At 50.6% G+C, this 23,293-nt stretch overlaps 1 protein-coding gene across 3 annotated transcripts in view; it reads right to left on the bottom strand.

Annotated features, from left to right (window-relative positions):
* SLC4A2 (solute carrier family 4 member 2) overlaps positions 1-23,293 on the bottom strand; it is a 395,791-nt gene that overhangs the window by 156,222 nt on the left and 216,276 nt on the right. For all 3 annotated transcript variants that reach the window (XM_073551714.1, XM_073551713.1, XM_073551715.1), the window contains exon 2: positions 4,321-4,505. In XM_073551714.1, coding sequence (XP_073407815.1) covers positions 4,321-4,380 — 60 coding nt within the window. In that variant the 5' untranslated portion in view covers positions 4,381-4,505. The remainder of the gene's footprint in view (positions 1-4,320; positions 4,506-23,293) is intronic.

The following is a 23,293-nucleotide window of genomic DNA, read 5'->3' on the forward strand; positions in this document are numbered from 1 at the left end:
AATGAAATTAAATGGTTTACTGTATGTGACCATGTGTCATTTCATATCGGGTAGGGGAATGATTTTACAGAAGCCGGCAAATGTTTCAGCGGCTATTATGCTATGAAGAACTCAATGAATATATATATGTGTCTCAATGACATGTGTGTATATATATATATATATATATATATATATATACGCCTTATCATGTCTGTCTGTAACCGAAATCCTGCTGCGCTGAGTGGTCGTGGAAGCCAGGCCCTCGCCAGGCCGCAACCACGCAACCAATCAGCAACAGGCGCAGTGCGCAGGCGCAGTCCACAATTAGAAGGACGTACTCCACTGCTACCGTGCCGTCGGGAGATCAGCAGCGCTAGCCGCTGATCTCCCGATGGTTGCCGCGGGTCATCTCCGAGCGCACGGGCGTCAGCGGCGACGCAGCCGGAGATGACCGGCGTTAGCCGGTACCCAGGGTCTGGAGCAGAAGAGCCTCCTTCGGACCCTCGGTACCATAAACGTGTAAAAAATAGAATTATAATAAAAAATAGTGATCTACTCACCATCCGACGGCCCCCGGAATCTGTCCCTCTCCACGCTCCCGGCATCTTCCGCTCCCAGTACTGCTTTGCGCAAAATACCGCTGATGACGTCGCGCTCTCGCGAGAGGACGTCAGCGGCGGTCTTTGGCGCAAAGCAGTACTGAGAACGGAAGATGCTGGGAGCGTGGAGAGGGACAGATTCCGGGGGCCGTCGGATGGGGAGTATATCACATTTTTTATTTTAATCTCCCGCTGGCCATATTCTAGAGCAGGGGTCCCCAACCGCCGGTCCGCGGCCCAGCACCGGGCCGCTGCAGTGCCCTTGCCGGTCCGCGGATACAAGGGGAGCCAGGGGCGGTCAGTGGCGTAGCGGGGGCTGGGGCGGCGCGCAGCAGTTCTTAGCGGCGGCCAGGGAGCGATCCAAGCAGCTCCGCTGCCTGCAAGAGGGAATAGCAGGAGCGGAGCTGCAAGGACCCGTCCACTGCATCCAGCTTCCTGCCCGCCGCCCGCGCTTCCTGTCTCTGACTGACACAGAGAGGAGCGCGGCCGCTGCTGTGTCAGAGCGAGGAAGCGCGGGCGGCGGGCAGGTGAGCGGAGAGAGGTGGTGTCTGTGTGTATGTATAATGTGTGTGTGTATGTATAGTGTGTGTGTATGTATAATGTGTGTGTGTGTGTATGTATAATGTGTGTGTGTATGTATAGTGTGTGTGTGTATGTATAATGTGTGTGTGTGTGTATGTATAATGTGTGTGTATGTATAATGTGTGTGTGTATGTATGTATAATGTGTGTGTGTATGTATGTATAATGTGTGTGTGTATGTATAATGTGTGTGTGTATGTATGTATAATGTGTGTGTGTATGTATAATGTGTGTGTGTGTGTATGTATAATGTGTGTGTGTATGTATAATGTGTGTGTGTATGTATGTATAATGTGTGTGTGTATGTATGTATAATGTGTGTGTGTATGTATAATGTGTGTGTGTGTGTATGTATAATGTGTGTGTGTATGTATAGTGTGTGTGTATGTATAATGTGTGTGTGTATGTATAATGTGTGTGTGTGTGTATGTATAATGTGTGTGTATGTATAATGTGTGTGTGTATGTATGTATAATGTGTGTGTGTATGTATGTATAATGTGTGTGTGTATGTATAATGTGTGTGTGTATGTATGTATAATGTGTGTGTGTATGTATAATGTGTGTGTGTGTGTGTGTGTGTATGTATAATGTGTGTGTGTGTGTATGTATGTATAATGTGTGTGTGTCTGTCTGTGTGTGTGTGTGTGTGTGTTGGTCTGTGTTTGTGTAGCCTGGCCCTGGAGGAGATGGGGACATGAGGAGAAGGCCATGAGGGGAGTGATGGAGAGACGGCAGTGATGGGGTGAAGGCAATGATGGGGAGAGGGGAGTGATGGGGTGAAGGCAATGATGGGGAGAATGGAGTGATGGGGTGAAGGCAATGATGGGGAGACAGCAATGATGGGGAGAAGGGAGTGATGGGGTGAAGGCAATGATGGGGAGAAGGGAGTGATGGGGTGAAGGCAATGATGGGGAGAAGGGAGTGATGGGGTGAAGGCAATGATGGGGTGAAGGCAATGATGGAGAGATGGCAGTGATGGGGTGAAGGCAATGATGGGGAGAAGGGAGTGATGGGGTGAAGGCAATGATGGGGAGAAGGGGGTGATGGGGTGAAGGCAATGATGGGGTGAAGGCAATGATGGAGAGATGGCAGTGATGGGGTGAAGGCAATGATGGGGAGAAGGGAGTGATGGGGTGAAGGCAATGATGGGGAGAGGGGAGTGATGGGGTGAAGGCAATGATGGGGAGACAGCAATGATGGGGAGAAGGGAGTGATGGGGTGAAGGCAATGATGGGGAGAAGGGAGTGATGGGGTGAAGGCAATGATGGGGAGAAGGGAGTGATGGGGTGAAGGCAATGATGGGGTGAAGGCAATGATGGAGAGATGGCAGTGATGGGGTGAAGGCAATGATGGGGAGAAGGGAGTGATGGGGTGAAGGCAATGATGGGGAGAGGGGAGTGATGGGGTGAAGGCAATGATGGGGAGAGGGGAGTGATGGGGTGAAGGCAATGATGGAGAGATGGCAGTGATGGGGTGAAGGCAATGATGGGGAGAAGGGGGTGATGGAGCACTTATTCAAAACCTATGGTGAGTTGAGTCACATTATAAATGTTATTTAATTATAAGTATGCACTGCTACACTACAACCGTGTCCATAGCCCCGCCCCCTTATGACCAAAGTCCCGCCCCTGCCACACCTCCATCCTCGCCCTGCCGGGCCACGGAAGAATGGTCTTGCTTGAAACCGGTCCCTGGTGCAAAAAAGGTTGGGGACCACTGTTCTATAGTACCCGATGCTTTAGAATTGGGCCAGCAGCTAGTGTGTGTATATATATATATATATATATATATATATATACGTATCCTATGTGTCTATATCTATTCTTTCGTTTTGGGTTTTAACCTGCCATAGGGATCCATTATATGTCCATTTTGCAAGTCTGCGAGAAAATCTCGCCAGACGGATGTCAAACGGATGCTTAGATGCAACAAAATCGGATCATCGCTGGAAATTCGGATGACAGACGGATCACTGTTCATGAAACATTTGTCTGATTTTGGTCCGTAAAAATCGGACCGATTTTTTTATCGTTGTGTGTGACGCCGGCCTAATAAAGACACTCCCCCTCATGTGGTATCACATATGCAATACAGACACTACCCCGTGTAATATCACACGTGCAATACAGACACTCCCCTGTGTGATATCTAATGTGTAATACAGACACTCCCCTGTGTGATATCTAATGTGTAATACAGACACTCCTCCCATGTAATGTCACACAAGTATTAGACACTACACCGTGTAATATCACATGTGTAATATAGACACTGCCCCGAGTAATATCACATGTGCAATACGGACACAGGTGTATTACAAACAATTGCCCTGTGTAATATAGACACTCCCTGTGAAATATCACACCTGTCACACAGACACTCCCCGTGTAATATCACATATGTAATACAGACACTCCCCCTTGTAATATCACACCTGTAATGCAGACAACCTCTCCGTGTAATATCACTGAGTGTAAAACAGACACTCCACTATGTAATATCACACATGTAACAGACACTCACTCGTGTAATATCACACATGTAATACAGACACTCCCCCGTCTAATATCATATATGTAATACAGACACTCCCCCGTGTAATATCACACGTGTAACACAGACACTCTCCCCATGTAATATCTCATGTCTATAATACAGACTCTTCCCATGTGTAGTATCACACGTGTAATACAGACACTCCCCCGTGTAATATCACACGTGTAACACAGACACTCTCCCCATGTAATATCTCATGTCTATAATACAGACTCTTCCCATGTGTAGTATCACACGTGTAATACAGACACTCCCCCGTGTAATATCACAAGTGTAACACAGACACTCCCCCGTGTAATATCTCATGTGTAATAGACACTCCCCCATGTAATATCACACGTGTAATACAGACACTCCCCCGTGTAATATCACATGTCTATAATACAGACTCTTCCCATGTGTAGTATCACACGTGTAATACAGACACTCCCCTGTGTAACACAGACACTCCCCCGTGTAATATCTCATGTGTAATAGACACTCCCCCATGTAATATCACACGTGTAATATAGACACTCCCCCCGTGTAATATCACATGTGTAATACAGAAACTCTTACCCTAACGTCATATGTGTGCATGTATGTGAAAATGACTCTTACATTTTGGATAACTGTTGACACAATCTCATGAATCCCAGAAGACACATGTGAGCTGTTCATTGCAGATGATCAGACAGGACGATTGTGGCGAGTCCAATCTGGTGGAGATGTCTGGCGTTGAGGTGTGGGGGTCAACCTTTCTCCTTATCACGCTTTTGCCGAAGGTGGCGTTGCAACATCATAACCTAAGAAAGCAGGACACAACATAGTAGAGGTTTATATCCATGGATGGAAATACCCAACATGATGAACAAGGGGACAAACCGCCTTAAAGCCCCCGATACTGGAATCTCCATAGAATCAATGGGGGTATTAGCGTCAAGGTAAAACTGGAGGCCAAAAAAACCCAAAGAACTGCATCAGCATTGGATGGTGGTGGCCCCCAAACCAAATAGTAAATGTCACACAAGTAACTCCAAACGTCCTACATACTAACAGATGGAAAACATTTCAGATGTCCGATATGTCTACATATCCATTACAAGTCACTGGTTCAATACATCCAACATGTCCCATAAATCCAAAACTTTGCAAACATTCAATACGTCCAACAAGTCCCAAATATCTCGCGTATTTCCCATGCAGCGCTCCCTTTGTGCCGTGCAGCGCTCCCTTTTTCACGTGTAGCACTCCCTTTGTGTCGTGTAGCACTCCCTTTGTGCCATGCAGCGCTCGCTTTTTCCCATGTAGCACTCCCTTTGTGCCGTGCAGCGCTCCCTTTTTCCAATGTAACGCTCCCTTTATGCCTTGTAGCACTCCCTTTTTCCCGTGTAGCGCTCCTTTTCTCCTGTAGCGCTCCCTTTTTGTCGTGTAGTGCTCCCTTTTTCCCATGTAGCAATCCTTTTTTCCCGTGTAGCGCACCCTTTTTCCCATGTAGTGCTCCCTATATGCCATGTAGCACTCACTTTTTCCCATGTAGCGCTCCCTTTATGCCGTGTAGCACTCCCTTTTTCCCATGCAGCGCTCCCTTTTTCCCGTGTAGCGCTCCCTTTTTCCCTTGTAGTGCACCCTTTTTACCATGTAGCACTCCCTTTATACCATGTAGCACTCCCTTTTTCCCGTGTAGCGCTCCTGTAATGTAAAATGTCTGTAAGATCTGTATGTTAAAGTAAAGTATGATGTTTCTAGAACCTTCTACAAATCTCCCATTGCTACACACTGAGGAGACGAGCCTGTCACATAGCTGCAGCCTTCCCTCTTGCCCCTCCTTAGCAGATGTGTGTGTACAGCTCTCTTTCGGCACCTGAAACCTGATATCGGGCATTTCCTCTCGAAGCCTTCTCACTTCCTCCCTCCTTGCAGCCAGGAACAAAAGTCTTTTGTTCCCTGGACATGTGGCCTGGTTAGAGGTATAGGAAATATTAAAAGACGCTCTAACGGGCGTGCCAGAGATATAATAACCATATCGCTGCGTAGGCAACAAACCCAGCGTTCTACCCTCTAAGTTGCAAAGTTCTAACGCCCCCAGAAGCTGAGATATGGATTGCTCCCAAATGGAGTGTCCTAAGTATGGCATGACTGATGTTGCTCTATTACATTCGATGAACTACAACCTATGAGGCCCTCAGTGTGTTGATACGAGCTTCCCTTGTTGAGATATGGTTATCATAAGTTTTTCAGTTAATTGGCAACTTGGAGAAAGGGGGGATGAACTTCTGCAGACTGCCCCTTTTGTGATGTCACAGACCCTGGGCTATAAGGCACCCCTCCCTTACAATGCGTCAGTTGGAGTTACAGCGTCCGTGCTGACCAGAACCCAGATGAGTGGAGACGTGTGGCTCCGCCTTCTCCCCCCACATGGTCTGCCTGATACCGACTAAGCACATGTGAGTATTACCTTCTGTCTTTTTTAATCCCTTTATGTTATATTTGTATTGTACATATTTGATGTCTCAATTTATAGCAACTTTTATCTATGTAATCACTGCCCATTTGGGAAATAAATGATAAAATTATTCAGTCTGCCTTCATGCTCTAAGAATTGAACTATGCGCTTTTTTTAGATAATTACGCTACTGTTCGGGTTGGCTTCTAACCCCTCCATTAAGTCTATAACTTAAGTGGAGAAACCATGAGCTGGTGGCAGCGTGGTGTGTGCGGTTGGTTAGGCTGGCTGGCAGTCCAGAAGAGTCTTACATGCTGGATGAGTGGTTGAGGCCACAGCATTGATAATTCCCTTACTGCAGTAGTCTAATTGTCCGTGCGCAACAAGCAGCCCGTCCGGCGACTAATTATCCTAGGTGCAGTTCCCTGACTGACCTGAGGTAAGGGGGTGCCGGAGAGCTGCGAGTTCCAAAGTGGAATTGAGAAAGTGGGATATACATAAATCCCCGCAGTTCTTGGAAGGTTGTTAGCAGTGGTGGGGCATCCAAAATATCCCCCTGCGGTAAATTGTTACGATTAGCTTGCTGTGTTTTGATCATATGGTGACAGTGGTGGGATAACTAAGATAAGCCCCCACTGTGCCTGTGATAGCCGTGTGCTGGCAGTGCGTCGCGTCCCTCCGTCCGCTGACATACCCATGTCAGTGGTGGGATCATGACATATTGGTGGCACAGGCTGCGCTGTCCGTCACAATTTGGTGACAGCGGTGGGCTGTTCTTCACATTTTGGTGGCAGCGGTGGGATAATCCTAGAGCATTAGTGATTTGGTTTGAGCAATCATTCCTCTCACTAAATACCTGCAAGGTTCCTGTGGGAATCCTACATCATAGGTTTTGGAGAACAGACTAAGTGGTTACTAGTCCTGAGACATTTTTCTGTACTTGCAAGTATTCCCTCCCTTCTTCTTCGTTTTTCTTTTCTTTTATTTGGCAACCATGGCGGCAAAAGGAGAACACTGGTACAGACAGCAGAAAAAGGAAAACCTTGCTGCAGTATGCACGTACCAAGGCATTGACGCCACAAACAAAACCAGAGACCAACTGATCACGGCTCTGGTGCAGCTGGACAACACCCATGGTCCAGCGGGCGCACAAGTTGGCCCACTCCTGAGCGCTGGCCCCACATTCACCCAGAGCGCGCTAGACCCCTACCTGCAAGCGGCCTTGGACGCACTCCCTGCTGAAGACCGCGAGGGACGTATGACGCTGATCCAGCAAGCTTGGGAGAGAGCGGAGCAGCGAGCCGAGCGGGAGGTGGAGAGAGCTGAACTGGAAATGCTCCGACAAGGGGCAACATCCTCCATAGCCCGCCGCAGTGAGCCCAGCAGCACCCAGAGTCCTAAACCCCGGCCAGAGCATTTTCCCGTGATGAAAAAGGACGGGGACTTGGACACGTTTCTGCAAGCCTTTGAAAAAACCAGCAGACAGTACCAGCTGCCTAGCGGACAATGGGCCAGGTACTTGACCCCAGGGCTAAAGGGCAAAGTTCTGGAGGCATTTGCTTCTCTCCGGCCAGAAGACGATGACGACTATGATGCCATCAAGCAGGCACTGATCGCCAAATACTGTCTGACGCCTGAGGTATACCGAAAGATGTTCCGGAACCTCCAACGTGGCCCATACGATAGCTATAGCGATGTGGTGCAAGGACTCAGGACCCACTTTGACCAGTGGATCCATGGACTGTCAGTTAACACCTTTGAGCTGCTACGGGACCTGATGATCAAAGACCAGTTCCTGCATCTTTGCCCAGCTGAGGTCCGATAGTTCACCCTGGACCTCGAACCACCGAACGCGGACAAAGCGGCGCAGATCGCTGACAACTATGAGGCCAACCAGAAGCCAGAGACGCGGAGGCCGGTCACCACCAGCTGGAGAGGGGGTAAGCCTGCAACCAACCCCAGTGCCCCAGCTAGCCGTCCCTCCGGAGGCCCTGTCCCTGTTGCCAACACCAGGCCTACTACTGACAGTCGCCTGTGTTACCACTGTCACCGGCCTGGTCACCTCAGTTTCACCTGTCTGGGGAAGCCAAAGAACCCCCCAGCCAAGGCCCCTGGGCCCAACGCCTCTGTTCTTTTCGTGGGATGTGTGGTTGGGAGGATTGACGACAACGTTCAACCTGTTCAGGTGGGGGCCCGTCTTGCTACAGGCCTCAAGGACACCGGGGCTGAACGAACCCTCATCCGTCCTGGACTGGCGGCCCCTGAAGAGTTTGTTGAGGGGAAAACCCTGACTATCACCGTGATTGGAGGCACCCGATGTCCCGTGCCAGTGGCCAGGGTTTTTCTTGATTGGGGTGCTGGGAGCGGGTTGAGGGAAGTGGGAGTGTCTGAAAACCTGCCCACTGATGTTTTATTGGGGACTAACTTGGGGAGGATGGTTGCATACTACGACCCTGACACACCTCCCCAACCTGATAATAAGGGTAACGTTAACCCTGATGATGACGGGAAACTGAATGTGTTACCTACTAATGACTTGATGAGTAATGATGCAACTAACAAACATTCTCTCCCCAAGAATGATGCTGATGGTGATGTAACTGTACCAAAGAAATCTGATAACCATTCTTTTCCTAGGAATGATGATGTATCTGTGCCGAGTGAACCTGTTAACCATTTCTTTGAAACGGTAGATGTGCCCACAGGTACCGAAGTGCTCGGCCCCGTCACTCTGCGGAGTGAGACGGCTGAGGAACCCCTGGCAGGAGCAAGCAACGGTGCTCAAGGAAATGGGGAAGTGCATGGGGATCATGAGGAAGGTAATGCCATGCAACTGACCAGTGCCACCGAAGAAGGTAACTGGCCCATAAGTAGCACTGCTCCTGAAGTGTTGGGGGTGGATGGGGAGGTGTGATGAACGGGCGGACCGCTGCCGACAAATTGCGACGGACAGCGGACCGTGCCACCAATAGGTCACGACCCCACCAATGGCACCAGTAGGTCAGCGGACGGAGGGACGCGACGCACTGCCGGCACACGGCTATCACAGGCACAGTGGGGGCTTATCTTAGTTATCCCGCCACTGGCACCATGTGATAAAAAAATACAGCAAGCTAATCTTGCTCTAACAACTTACCGCGGGGGGGGGTATTTTGGATGCCCTACCACTGCTAACAACCTTCCAAGAACTGCAGGGATTTATGTATATCCCACTTTCTCAATTCCACTTTTGAACTCGCAGCTCTCCGGCGCCTCCCTTACCCTCAGGTCAGTCAGGGAACTGCACCTAGGATAATTAGTCGCCGGACGGGCTGCTTGTTGTGCACGGGCCGCTAGACTACTGCAGTAAGGGAATTATCAATGCTGTGGCCGCAGCCCCTCATTCAGCATGTAAGACCCGTCTGTACTGCCAGCTAGCCTAGCTAGCCATGCACACCACGCTGCCACCAGCCACGCTTTACTTAATTAAAGAGTTAATTAAGAGGGTCCGCGGCAAACCCCTGAAATTAGTAGCGATTATCTAAAAAAGGCGCATAGTTCGGTTCTTAGAGCATGGAGGCAAACTAATAGATTTTTATCATTTATTCCCAAAAGGGCAGTGATCACATAGATAAAAGTTGCTATAAAGTTGATACATTAAATATGTACAAATTCAAATATAAAACAAAGGGATTAAAAGACAGAAGGTAACACTCACATGTGTTCAGTCGGTATCAGGCAGACCATGTGGGGGGAGAAGGCGGAGCCACACGTCTCCACTCATCTGCACGTCTTGTCAGCACGGACTCTGTAGCTCCAACTGACTGGAATTTGGTAGGGAATACCTATAGCTTAGGGTCTGTGACCTCACGAAATGGGCGGTCTGGTGAGGTCCAACCCCCTTCTCTCTGTTATAACTTAACTAAAAAAGTTATGATAACCATATCTTAATGGGGGAAGCTCGTATGAACTCACCAAGGGTATCATGTTTCCCAGTGTAACGAACCCAACGAGAAAACATCAAGAATGCACTAGAGAGGACACTCCATTTGGGAGCAATCCATATCTCAATTTCTGGAAGTCCGAGAATCGTGAAACTTAGGGGTTTAGAAAGCTGGTTCGTGCCCTTTGCAGAAATGTGAGTTTCCTATCTCTGTCACAAGTGAAGTGCGCGCTAAGCTTCTTTTAATATTTCATATACCTGTATTCAAGCTTCATGGTTTCAGAACAAAGCAATGCTTTCCCTTGCAAGGGGGGAAGACTGTGAGAGGAAAAGGACGGTTTCATGCTACCAGCAAGCACACAGCTGATAAGGAGGGGGGTTGCAGCTACATGACAGGCTCGTCTCCTCAGTGTGTAGCAATGGGGAATTTCTAGAAGGTTCTAGAAACATCATACTTTACTTTAACATACAGATTTTACAGATATTTTACATTACACCTCACCCTTTTAGAGGGCGCTATGGAGGCATTACCTCTCGGTAATCGGCCATGCGCACCTCAGCGGGTTCGCCCCGGCGGTACAACCCATCGGCATTACCATGTTCACTGCCCTTTTTGTGTTGTACCATAAAATCGTACTGTTGAAGGGCAAGGCTCCAGCGGAGCAACCTTCCATTGGTTCTGTACACTGTGTGCAACCAGCTCAGAGGGTTGTGGTCGGTTACCATCGTGAAGGTGCGCCTGTACAGGTAGGGCTGCAAACATTGCAGTGCCCACACCATGGCCAGACACTCCTTCTCGATGGTGGAGTATGCCACTTCCCTCGGCAAAAGTTTCCAGCTCAGGTACAACACGGGGTGCTCCTGGTTCCCCGAGTTGACCTGGCTGAGCACAGCACCGAGGCCAAACTCGCTGGCGTCGGTCTGTACCAGAAACGGGCGACTGCTGTCGACTGCTCTCAAGACTGGAGAGTTGCACAGGGCTGCTTTCAAAGCTTGGAAGGCTGCCTCACAGTCATCTGTCCAGTTGACTGTTTGGGGAAGCCTCTGCTTGGTAAGGTCGGTCAAGGGTTTAGCAAGGGCGCTATAGTCCTGCACGAACAGCCTATAGTACCCTACAGTGCCCAAGAAGGACTTCACCTGTTTCTTGGTCCTGGGGGGTGGGCCAGGACACGATTGCGTCCACCTTTTCTGGCTTCGGACTCATGGAACCCCTGCCTACCCGATGCCCCAGGTAGTGGACCTCGCTCATGCCCATCTGGCACTTTCACGGCTTGATAGTCAGGCCTGCCTGGTGAAGACGCTTGAGCACCTCCTGGAGATGCTGAAGGTGTTCCTCCCAGGTGGAACTGAAGATGGCGATGTCGTCCAAGTACGCCACTGCACACTCCTCCAGTCCCCGAAGTAGGTGGTTGACCATCAGATGGAAAGTGGCAGGGGCATTTTTCATGCCGAAGGGCATGACTGTGGACTCGTACAGTCCAAAGGGGGTGATAAAGGCGGATTTTTCCTGCGCCACAGGGCTCAGGGGAATCTGCCAGTATCCCTGACTCAGATCCTTGATCGATATGTACCTTGCTTTTGCCAACCGCTCATGCTGATCCTCGATGCGCAGCATCGGTTGGGCATCAGAGTTTGTGATGGCGTTGAGCCCCCTGTAGTCCATGCAGAACCGGGTGGTTCGATCCTTTTTAGGCACGAGGACTACAGGCGAGGCCCACGCGCTTTTTGACCGTCGAATCACCCCCAGCCTTAACATCTCATTGATCTCTTGGCGCATGACTTGTTGCACCTCCTCAGAGATTCGATAAGGTGTTCGCCGTAGTGAGGTGTGATTCCCGGTGTCCACCTCATGAACCGTTAACTCCGTCCTCCATTGTCGGTTGGTGAACACGACCCGGAAGGATTCCAGGGCTTCCACCAACTGCGACCGCTGGGATACGGTTAGCAAACCACTTATCTCCATGTCCTCAATGGACTCATGGGCCTTGGCTTGGGCCAGCATGTCCAGGAGGGGATCTTCCTCCCCATCCTTGGGCAGGTTGTAGACCGGTAGGACGCAAGCTTCACGTTCGTGGTACACCTTCAGCATATTGACGTGAAAGGCCTTGCGCCTACCCCGAGCATGGTCAAGCGTGACCACATAGGTGACCGGGTTGAGCTTTTGGTGGACGACGTATGGGCCTTCCCAGGCTGCCTGAAGCTTATCCGTTGGTACGGGGACCAGCACCCACACTTTTTGACCCACCTGGTAGGTCCGCTCCCGGGCGTTCTGGTCGTACCAGTGCTTCTGGTCAGCCTGAGCCTGCGTCATATTGTCATGCACCAACTGTGTCAAGGTCTGCATCTTGTCACGGAAGCGCATGACATAATCCACGATGGACACTTCTGTGGGGTTTGGCTCATCTTCCCAGGATTCTCTTATCAACCCAAGGGGTCCCCGGACTCGCCTGCCATACAGGAGCTCGAAGGGGGAGAACCTGGTCGAGGCCTGTGGAACTTCTCTGTAAGCAAACAGCAGGTGTGGGAGGTACCGCTCTCAGTCGCGCCCTTGGGTCTCAACCAGCATGCGGAGCATCTCCTTGAGGGTACCGTTGAAGCGGTCACACAAACCATTAGTCTGTGGGTGATACGCACTCGATACCAGGTGCTTCACCTGCATTTTCTTACAGAGAGCCTCCAATAGGCGAGACATGAATTGGGTCCCTTGATCAGTAAGCATCTCCCTGGGAAATCCTACCCTTGAAAAGATGGTCACCAGTGCGTCAGCCACCTTATCTGCCCTGGTTGAAGACAGAGCTACTGCCTCTGGGTACTGGGTAGCGTAGTCTACCACGGTTCGAATGTATCGTTTTCCAGAGCTGCTGGGGACGGCCAGCGGGCCTACAATGTCCACCGTGACTCTCTGGAAAGGCTCCTCTATCACCGGCAAAGGAATAAGGGGAGCCTTAAGAGCAGGCCCTGCCTTACCCACTTTTTGACAGGTGTTACAGGAGCGGCAGTATTGTGTTACATCTGTCCCCATTTTGGGCCAATAGAAGTGTTGAGACAGCCGTGCCTTTGTTTTGCTGATCCCCAAGTGTCCAGCGAGTGGAATCTCATGGGCAATCCGCAACAACTCAGTTCTGAACTGTAAGGGGACGACTAGCTGTCTTTCCCTCAACCACTCCTTGGGAATCTCCGGGTACTGTCTCCCGGTACAACCTTCCTCGTTCCCAGAACACCCTCTCCTTGTCAGACTCGGAGGTGGGCGTCTCGGCGAGGTGTCTCAATTTCTCCAGGCTGGCATCTGAGTGCAGAGCAGCCTGGAACTCCTTGCTGGAGGCTGCCAGAAGTGACGTCAGGGTTCCTTCCTTACTGGGACCCTCTGGAACCTGCTCTGGGTTCACCTCTGGTTCAGTCTCTCCTGTAGCAGAAGAGGGTAGAGAAGACAGTGCGCTACCTGCGATCTGGGCACTCTGACTGCGTGTGACAGCGGCTATGGATGCTGTCTCCCTGGTGATTTCTACCGACCCACCAATCGGTGCTGCTATGGGCCCTACTTCCCCATCCACCCCCAACACTTCAGGAGCAGTGCTATTTATGGGCCAGTTACCTTCCTCGGTGGCATTGGTCAGTTGCATGGCATTACCTTCCTCATGGTCCCCATGCACTTCCCCATTTCCCTGAGCACCGTTGCTTGCTCCTGCCAGGGGTTCCTCAGCCGTCTCACTCCGCAGAGAGACGGGGCTGAGCACTTCGGTACCTGTGGACACATCTGCCGTTTCAAAGAAATGGTTAACAGGTTCAGTCGGCACAGATGCATCATCATTATCATCATTCATAGGAAAAGAATGGTTATCAGATTGCTTTGGTACATTCACATCAGCATCATTCCTGGGGAAAGAATGGTTGTTAGTTGCATCATTACGCATCAAGGCATTAGCAGGCAACACATTCAGTTTCCCATCTTCATAATCAACACCCGGGTTAACGTTACCCTTATTATCAGATTGGGGAAGGGTGTCAGGGACATAGTATGCAACCATCCTCCCCAAGTCAGTCCCCAATCAAACATCAATGGGCAGGTTTTCAGACACTCCCACTTCCCTCACCCCACTCCCAGCACCCCAATCAAGGAATACCCGGACCACTGGCAAGGGACAGCTGGTACCCCCGATCCTGGTGACAGTCAGGGTTTTCCCCTCAACAAACTCTTCAGGGGTCGCCAGTCCAGGACGGATGAGGGTTCGCTCAGCCCGGTGTCCTTGAGGCCTGTAGCAACACGGGCCCCCACCTGGACAGGTTGAACGTTATCGTCAATCCTCCCAACCACACCTCCCACCAAAAGAACAGAGGTGTTGGGCCCAGAGGCCTTGGCTGGGGGGTTCTTCAGCGTGACGGAAGTGACCAGTCCGATTGCAGTAGAAACACAGGCGACTGTCAGCAGTAGGCCTGGTGTTGGTAACAGTGACAGGGCCTCCGGCGTGACGGCTAGCTGGGGCACTGGGGTTGGTTGCAGGATTACCCCCTCTCCAGCTGGTGGTGACTGGCCTCCACGTCTCTGGCTTCCGGTTGGCCTCATAGTTGTCGGCGATCTGAGCCGCTTTATCCGCATTCGTTGGTTCGCGGTCCAGGATGAACTGTCGGACCTCAGCTAGGCAGAGATGCAGGAACTGGTCTTTGATCATCAGGTCCCGTAGCAGCTCAAAGGAATCAACGGACAGTCCATGGATCCACTGGTCAAAGTGGGTCCTGAGTCCTTGCACCACATCACTATAGCTATCGTGTGGGCCACGCTGGAGGTTCCGGAACTTCTTTCGGTATACCTCAGGTGTCAGCCGGCATTTAGCGATCAGAGCCTGCTTTATGGCATCATAGTCATCATCGTTTTCTGACGGAAGAGAAGCAAACGCCTCCAGAGCTTTGCCTTTTAGCCCTGGGGTCAAGTACCTGGCCCATTGGACCTTATCCAGCCGGTACTGTCGGCAGGCTTTCTCAAAGGCTCGCAGAAATGTGTCCAAGTCCCCGTCCTTTTCCATCAAGGGAAAATGCTCTGGCCGGGGTTTAGGAGTCTGGATGCTGCTGGGCTCACTGCTTCGGGCTGTAAGGGCATTCCCCCCCGCTGGAGCACATCCAGCTGATGGGCCCTCTGCGCCTGGTGCTCGGCTCTCTCAGCCTCTCTTTCGGCTTGGGCCTCCTGGATCAGCCTCACCAGTCCTTCACTGTCTTCGGTGGGGAGTGCGTCCAAGGCCGCTTGCAGGTAGGGGTCCAGCGCGCTCTGGTTGGATGTGGGGCCAGCGCTCAGGAGTGGAGTCTCTGCTGCAGCCCCATAGTTACTTGGGCCAACTTCTGCGTCCTCTGGGCTCTGGTCGTCGTCCAGCTGCACCAGAGCCGTGATCAATTGGTCTCTGGTTTTGCTTGTGGCGTCAATGCCTCGGTACGTGCATACTTCCTTTTTCTGCTGTCTGTACCAGTGTTCTCCTTTTGCCGCCATGGTTGCCAAATAAAAGATAGAAAAGAAATTTGAAGAGAAAGGGAGGGAATACTTGCAAGTACACAAAAATGTCTCAGGACTAGTAACCACTTAGTCTGTTCTCCAAAACCTATAATGCAGGATTCCCGCTGGCACCGTGCAGGTTTTTAGTGAGAGGAATGATTGCTCAAACCAAATCACTAATGCTCTAGGATTACCCAACGCTCTGCCACCAAAATGTGAGGAACAGTCCACCACTGCCACCAATAGGTCACGATCCCACCACTGGCACCAGTAGATCAGCAGACGGAGGGACGCGACGCACTGCCGGCACACGGCTATCACAGGCACAGTGTGGGCTTATCTTAGTTATTCCGCCACTGGCACCATGTGACAAAAAAATACAGCAAGCTAATCTTGCTCTAACAATTTATCGCAGGGGGGTGTTTTGGATGCCCCACCAGTGCTAACAACCTTCCAAGAACTGCGGGGATTTATGTATATCCCACTTTCTCAGTTCCACTTTGGAACTCGCAGCTCTCCAGCGCCCCCCTTACCCTCAGGTCAGTCAGGGAACTGCACCTAGGATAATTAGTCGCCGGACGAGCTGCTTGTTGTGCACGGGCCGCTAGACTATTGGAGTAAGGGAATTATCAATGCTGTGGCTGCAGCCCCTCATTCAGCATGTAAGACCCGTCTGTACTGCCAGCTAGCCTAGCCAGTCGTGCACACCACGCTGCCACCAGCCACGCTTTACTTAATCAAAGAGTTAATTAAGAGGGTCCGCGGCAAACCCCTGAAATTAGTAGCGATTATCTAAAAAAAGGCGCATAGTTCGGTTCTTAGAGCATGGAGGCAAACTAATAGATTTTTATCATTTATTCCCAAAAGGGCAGTGATTACTTAGATAAAGAATTGTTACAAAATTGAGACATTAAATATGTACAAATACAAATATAAAACAAAGGAATTAAAAGACAGAAAGTAACACTCACGTGTTTAGTCGGTATCAGGCAGACCATGGGGGGGGACAATGCGGAGCCACACGTCTCCACTCATCTGCACGTCTTGTCAGCACAGACTCTGTAGCTCTAACTGACTGGAATTTGGTAGGGAATACCTATAGCCTAGGGTCTGTGACCTCACGAAATGGGCGGTCTGGTGAGGTCCAACCCCCTTCTCTCTCAGTTATAACTTAACTAAAAAAGTTATGATAACCATATCTTAATGGGGGAAGCTCGTATGAATTCACCAAGGGTATCATGAATCCCATTGTAACGAACCCAACAAGAAAACATCAAGAATGCACTAGATAGGACACTCCATATCTCAATTTCTGGAAGTACGTGCCCTTTGCAGAAATGTGAGTTTCATATCTCTGTCACAAGCGAAGTGCACGCTAGGCTTCTTTTAATATTTCCTATACCTGTATTCAAGCTTCATGATTTCAGAACAAAGCAATGCTTTCCCTTGCAAGGGGGGAAGGCTGTGAGAGGAAATGGACGGTTTCATGTTACCAGCAAGCACAGAGCTGATAAGGAGGGGGGTTGCAGCTACATGACAGGCTTGTCTCCTCAGTGTGTAGCAATGGGGCATGTCTAGAAGGTTCTAGAAACATCATACTTTACTTTAACATACAGATCTTACAGACATTTTACATTACAGGAGGTAGAGCCCATAGCCACGCCGACTGGTGGGTCTGTAGAAATCCCCAGGGAGACAGCATACATAGCAGCTGTCACACGCAGTCAGAGTGCCCAGATCGCAGGTAGCGCCCTGTCTTCTGGACCCTCTTCTGCTACCAGAGAGTCTGAACCAGAGGTGAACCCAGAGCAGGTTCCCGAGGGTCCCAGTAAGGTAGGGACCCTGACGTCACTTCTGGCAGCTTCCAGAAAGGAGTTCCAGGCTGCTCTGCACTCAGATGCGAGCCTGGAGAAATTGAGAGGTCTCATCGAGACGACCACCCCCGAGTCTGTCAAGGAGAGGGTGTTCTGGGAACGAGGAAGGTTGTACCGGGAGACAGTACACGGAGATTCCCAAAAGGAGTGGTTGAGGGAAAGACAGCTAGTCGTCCCCCTACAGTTCAGAACTGAGTTGTTGCAGATTGCCCATGAGATTCCACTCGCTGGACACTTGGGGATCAACAAAACAAAAACACGGCTGTCTCAACACTTCTATTGGCCCAAGATGGGGACAGATGTAAGACAATACTGCCGCACCTGTAACACCTGTCAAAAAGTGGGTAAGGCGGGGCCTGCTCTTAAGGCTCCCCTTATTCCTTTGCCGGTGATAGAGGAGCCTTTCCATAGAATCGCAGTGGACATTGTAGGCCCGCTGGCCGTCCCCAGCAGCTCAGGAAAGCAATACATTCTCACCGTGGTAGACTACGCTACCCGGTACCCAGAGGCAGTAGCTCTGTCTTCAACCAGGGCAGATAAGGTGGCTGATGCACTGGTGACCATCTTTTCAAGGGTAGGATTTCTCAGGGAGATGCTTACCGACCAAGGGACCCAATTCATGAGTCGCCTAATGGAGGCTCTCTGTGAGAAAATGCAGGTGAAGCACCTGGTATCGAGTGCGTATCACCCACAGACTAAAGTGTTATGATCGAGTCACCGTAGGAGGCAAAAACAGAACTGCTAGCTAAGTCCAGAAAACCAGAGAGGTTGGCAGCTATCGGATTGCAGACCCCTGATCCTATCACAACAACTAACAGTAGCCGTGTGGGGTTCCTACGATGCCCTAGACCCCTCGATCACAGCCGGAGAATTAAATAGACCTAAAGAAAGAAATGGGAAATCTAAACTGCCCCAGAGCAGACCCCAAAGCAATAGGCAGCCCCCAACAAATAATGACGGTGAAGCAAGATGAAAACACTAACACAGACAGAAAGATAGACTGAGCAAAGACGGGGCCCAAACTACCTAGATAGGAAAGGACAGGAAGGCTGCTGTCTGCAATCCGTGAAAAACCCTATGAAAATAAGAGACAACAGACTGACAGTGAAAAAGGCCCTGAAGACGCTAGGCTTCATAAAAGCTATGTCAGTACTCAGGAATATTCTGAAGACAGAGCAACAGGCAAAAGGAGATTCAGCTCATCCCAGCAGGGAATGGCAGAATCCAGAAAAGCAAGGAAAACGAAAACAAAACATAAATGCAAACAGGCAAAGCAGAAAACTTAGCTTTAGGGAAGCAGGAATCAGACTGGTGTCCTTGAAGTCCACAGAGAAATCACCCGCACACCCGCAGGGCAGAAGGGCGTCGGCAGTCTTATATCCAGTCAGTGACTCCACTCAGCCAGTCATCCTCACTAGACTCAGGTGCCTGATAATCAGGCTCATCACCTTCCTCCACCAGAATAGGGAGTTCACCAGACCTGTGACGAAGGGGAAAAAAAACTCACAACACTAAAGGTTTGTGTGAACGCTTCAATGGTACCCTCAAACAGATGCTCCGCATGCTGGTTGAGACCCAAGGGCGCGACTGGGAGCGGTACCTCCCACACCTGCTGTTCGCTTACAGAGAAGTTCCGCAGGCCTCGACCGGGTTCTCCCCCTTCGAGCTCCTGTATGGCAGACGAGTCCGGGGACCCCTTGGGTTGATAAGAGAATACTGGGAAGAGGAGCCAAATCAGAAGTGTCCATTTTGGATCAAATCACAGAAGTGTCCATTTTGGATTATGTCATGCGCTTCCGTGACAAGATGCAGACCTTGACGCAGTTGGTGCATGACAACATGACGCAGGCTCAGGCTGACCAGAAGCACTGGTACGACCAGAACACCCAGGAGCGGACCTACCAGGTGGGTCAAAAGGTGTGGGTGTTGGTCCCCGTTCCAACGGATAAGCTTCAGGCAGCCTGGGAAGGCCCATACGTCGTCCACCAAAAGCTCAACCCGGTCACCTATGTGGTCACGCTTGACCATGCTCGGGGTAGGCGCAAGGCCTTTCACGTCAATATGCTGAAGGCGCACCACGAACGTGAAACTTGTGTCCTACCGGTCTGCAACCTGCCCAAGGATGGGGAGGAAGATCCCCTCCTGGACATGCTGGCCCAAGCCAAGGCCAATGGGTCTATTGAGGACATGGAGATAAGTGGTTTGCTAACCGTATCTCAGCGGTCGCAGTTGGTGGAAACCCTGGAACCCTTCCGGGTCGTGTTCACCAACCGACAATGGAGGACGGAGTTAGCGGTTCATGAGGTGGACACCGGGAATCACACCCCACTACGGCGAACACCTTATATGATCTCTGAGGAGGTGCAACAGGTCATGTGCCAAGAAATCAATGAGATGTTAAGGCTGGGATGATTCGACGGTTAAAAAGCGCGTGGGCCTCACCTGTAGTCCTCGTGCCTAAAAAGGATCGAACCACCCGGTTCTGCGTGGACTACAGGGGGCTCAACGCCATAACAACCTCTGATGCCCACCCGATGCCGCGCATTGAGGATCTGCTTGAGCGGTTGGCAAAAGCAAGGTACATATCCATCATGGATCTGAGTCGGGGATACTGGCAGATTCCCCTGAGCCCTGAGGCGCAGGAGAAATCCGCCTTTATCACCCCCTTTGGACTGTACGAGTCCACAGTCATGCCCTTCGGCATGAAAAATGCCCCTGCCACTTTCCAGCGGATGGTCAACCACCTGCTCCGGGGACTGGAGGAGTACGCAGTGGCGTACTTGGACGACATCGCCATCTTCAGTTCCACCTGGGAGGAACACCTTCAGCATCTCCAGGAGGTGCTCAAGCGTCTTCACCAGGCAGGCCTGACTATCAAGCCGTGAAAGTGCCAGATGGGCATGAGCGAGGTCCACTACCTGGGGCACCGGGTAGGCGGGGGTTCCATGAGTCCGGAGCCAGAAAAGGTGGACGCAATCGCGTCCTGGCCCACCCCCAGGACCAAGAAACAGGTGAAGTCCTTCTTGGGCACTGCATGGTACTATAGGCGGTTCAGGCAGGACTATAGGGCCCTTGCAAAACCCTTGACCGACCTCACCAAGCAGAGGCTACCCCAAACAGTCAACTGGACAGATGACTGTGAGGCGGCCTTCCAAGTTTTGAAAGCAGCCCTGTGCAGCTCTCCAGTGTTGAGAGCAGTCGACAGCAGCCGCCCGTTTCTGGTACAGACCGATGCCAGCGAGTTTGGCCTCGGTGCTGTGCTCAGCCACGTCGACTCGGGGAACCAGGAGCACCCCGTGTTGTACCTGAGCCGGAAACTTTTGCCAATGGAAGTGGCATACTCCACCATCGAGAAGGAGTGTCTGGCCATGGTGTGGGCACTGCAAAGTTTGCAGCCCTACCTGTACGGGCGCACCTTCACGGTGGTTACTGATCACAACCCTCCTAGCTGGTTGCACTCAGTGTCCGGAACCAATGGAAGGTTGCTCCGCTGGAGCCTTGCCCTTCAACAGTACGATTTTACGGTACAACACAAAAAGGGCAGTGAACATGGTAATGCCGATGGGTTGTCCCACTGAGGCGAACCCGCTGAGGTGCGCATTGCGGATTACCGAGAGATAATGCCTCTGTAGCGCCCACTAAAAGGGGGAGGTGTAATGTAAAATGTCTGTAAGATCTGTATGTTAAAGTAAAGTATGATGTTTCTAGAACCTTCTAGAAATCTCCCATTGCTACACACTGAGGAGACCAGCCTGTCACATAGCTGCAGCCTTCTCCCTTGCCCCTCCTTAGCAGATGTGTGTGCACAGCTCTCTGCCGGCACCTGAAACCTCATACCGGGCATTTCCTCTCAAAGCCTTCTCACTTCCCCCCTCCTTGCAGCCAGGAACAAAAGTCTTTTGTTCCCTGGACATGTGGCCTGAAGAGGTATAGGAAATAGTAAAAGATGCTCTAACGGGCACTTCCCTTGTGCCAGAGATATAATAACCATATCGCTGCATAGGCAACAAACCCAGCGTTCTACCCTCTAAGTTGCAAAATCCTAATCCCTCCAGAAACTGATATGGATTGCTCCCAAATGGAGTGTCCTAAGTATGGCATGACTTATGTTATTCTATTACATTCAATGAACTACAACCTATGAGGCCCTCAATGTGTTGATACGAGCTTCCCTCGTTGAGATATGGTTATCATAAGTTTTTTAGTTAATTGGCAACTTGGAGAAAGGGGGGGTGAACTTCTGCAGACTGCCCCTTTTGTGATGTCACAGACCCTGGGCTATAAGGCACCCCTCCCTTACAATGAGCCAGTGGGAGCTACAGAGTCCGTGCTGACGAGACTTGCAGATGAGTGGAGACGTGTGGATCCGCCTTCTCCCCCCACATGGTCTGCCTGATACCGACTAAGCACATGTGAGTGTTACCTTCTGTCTTTTTTAATCCCTTTATGTTATATTTGTATTGTACATATTTGATGTCTCAATTTATAGCAACTTTTATCTATGTAATCACTGCCCATTTGGGAAATAAATGATAAAATTATTCAGTCTGCCTTCATGCTCTAAGAAACGAACTATGCGCCTTTTTTAGATAATTACGCTACTGTTCGTGTTGGCTTCGAACCCCTCCATTAAGTCTATAACTTAAGTGGAGAAACCAGGAGCTGGTGGCAGCGTGGTGTGTGCGGTTGGTTAAGCTGGTTGGCAGTCTGGAAGGGTCTTATATTGCTGGATGAGTGGTTGAGGCCACAGCATTGATAATTCCCTCACAGCAGTAGTCTAATTGTCCGTGCGCAACAAGCAGCCCGTCCGGCCACTAATTATCCTAGGTGCAGTTCCCTGACTGATCTGAGGGTAAAGGGGGTACCGAGAGAAGCGAGATCCAAAGAGGAATTGAGAAAGTGGGATATACATAAATTCCCGCAGTTCTTGGAAGGTTGTTAGCAGTGGTGGGGCATTCAAAATACCCCCCTGCGGTAAATTGTTACAATTATCTTGCTGTGTTTTGATCACATGGTGTCGGTGGTGGGATAACTAAGATAAGCCCCCACTGTGCCTGTGATAGCCGTGTGCTGGCAGTGCGTCGCGTCCCTCCGTCCGCTGACATACCCGTGTCAGTGGTGGGATCGTGACGTATTGGTGGCAAAGGCTGCGCGGTCCGTCACAATTTGGTGACAGCGGTCTGCTGTTCTTCACAGCTCCCCTTATGCCGTGTAGCACTCCCTTTTTCCTGTGTAGCGCTCCCTTTATGCCGTCCAGCGCTCCCTTTTTCCCATGTAGCGCTCCCTTTATGCCGTGTAACGCTCCCTTTTTCCCGTGTAGTACTACCTTATTCCCGTTCAGCGCTCCCTTTTTCCCATGTAGCGTTCTTTATGTGTTTTTATGTGTTTTTTTTGTGGAGATGCCTCGCATATTATTTCTGTCTGTCCTAAACGAGAGAAACGTTTTGGACACACGTTTTCTGTGGGTGGTGTTCAACCTAAGTTTCTTCTGGCAATTACTCTGATCTGCTCCCTGTCCACATTTTCCGCCAAGGCTTTTGTGGATTCGGGAGCAGGCCTGAATCTAATGGACTTGGACTTTGCTAAACGTTGTGGATTTCCGATGACACCTCTGCGGACGCCTATCCCTTTGAGGGGGATTGATGCTACTCCTTTGGCAAAAAATAAACCTCAGTTTTGGACCCAGGTGGTAATGCGGGTCGCCCCAGACCATCAAGAAAATTGCAGATTTTTGGTGTTGCATGGTCTGCATGATACCATTGTTCTGGGGTTTCCCTGGTTGCAAATTCATAATCCAGTTTTGGATTGGAAATCTGTGTCTGTGGTGAGTTGGGGTTGTCGGTGTGCCCTTAGTGAGGCTCCGGTTTTTTCCACCT

The sequence above is a fragment of the Dendrobates tinctorius genome, unplaced genomic scaffold (genome assembly GCF_039654945.1).
Source record: "Dendrobates tinctorius isolate UK_male_01 unplaced genomic scaffold, ASM3965494v1 ptg000179l, whole genome shotgun sequence".
NCBI lineage: Eukaryota > Metazoa > Chordata > Amphibia > Anura > Dendrobatidae > Dendrobates > Dendrobates tinctorius.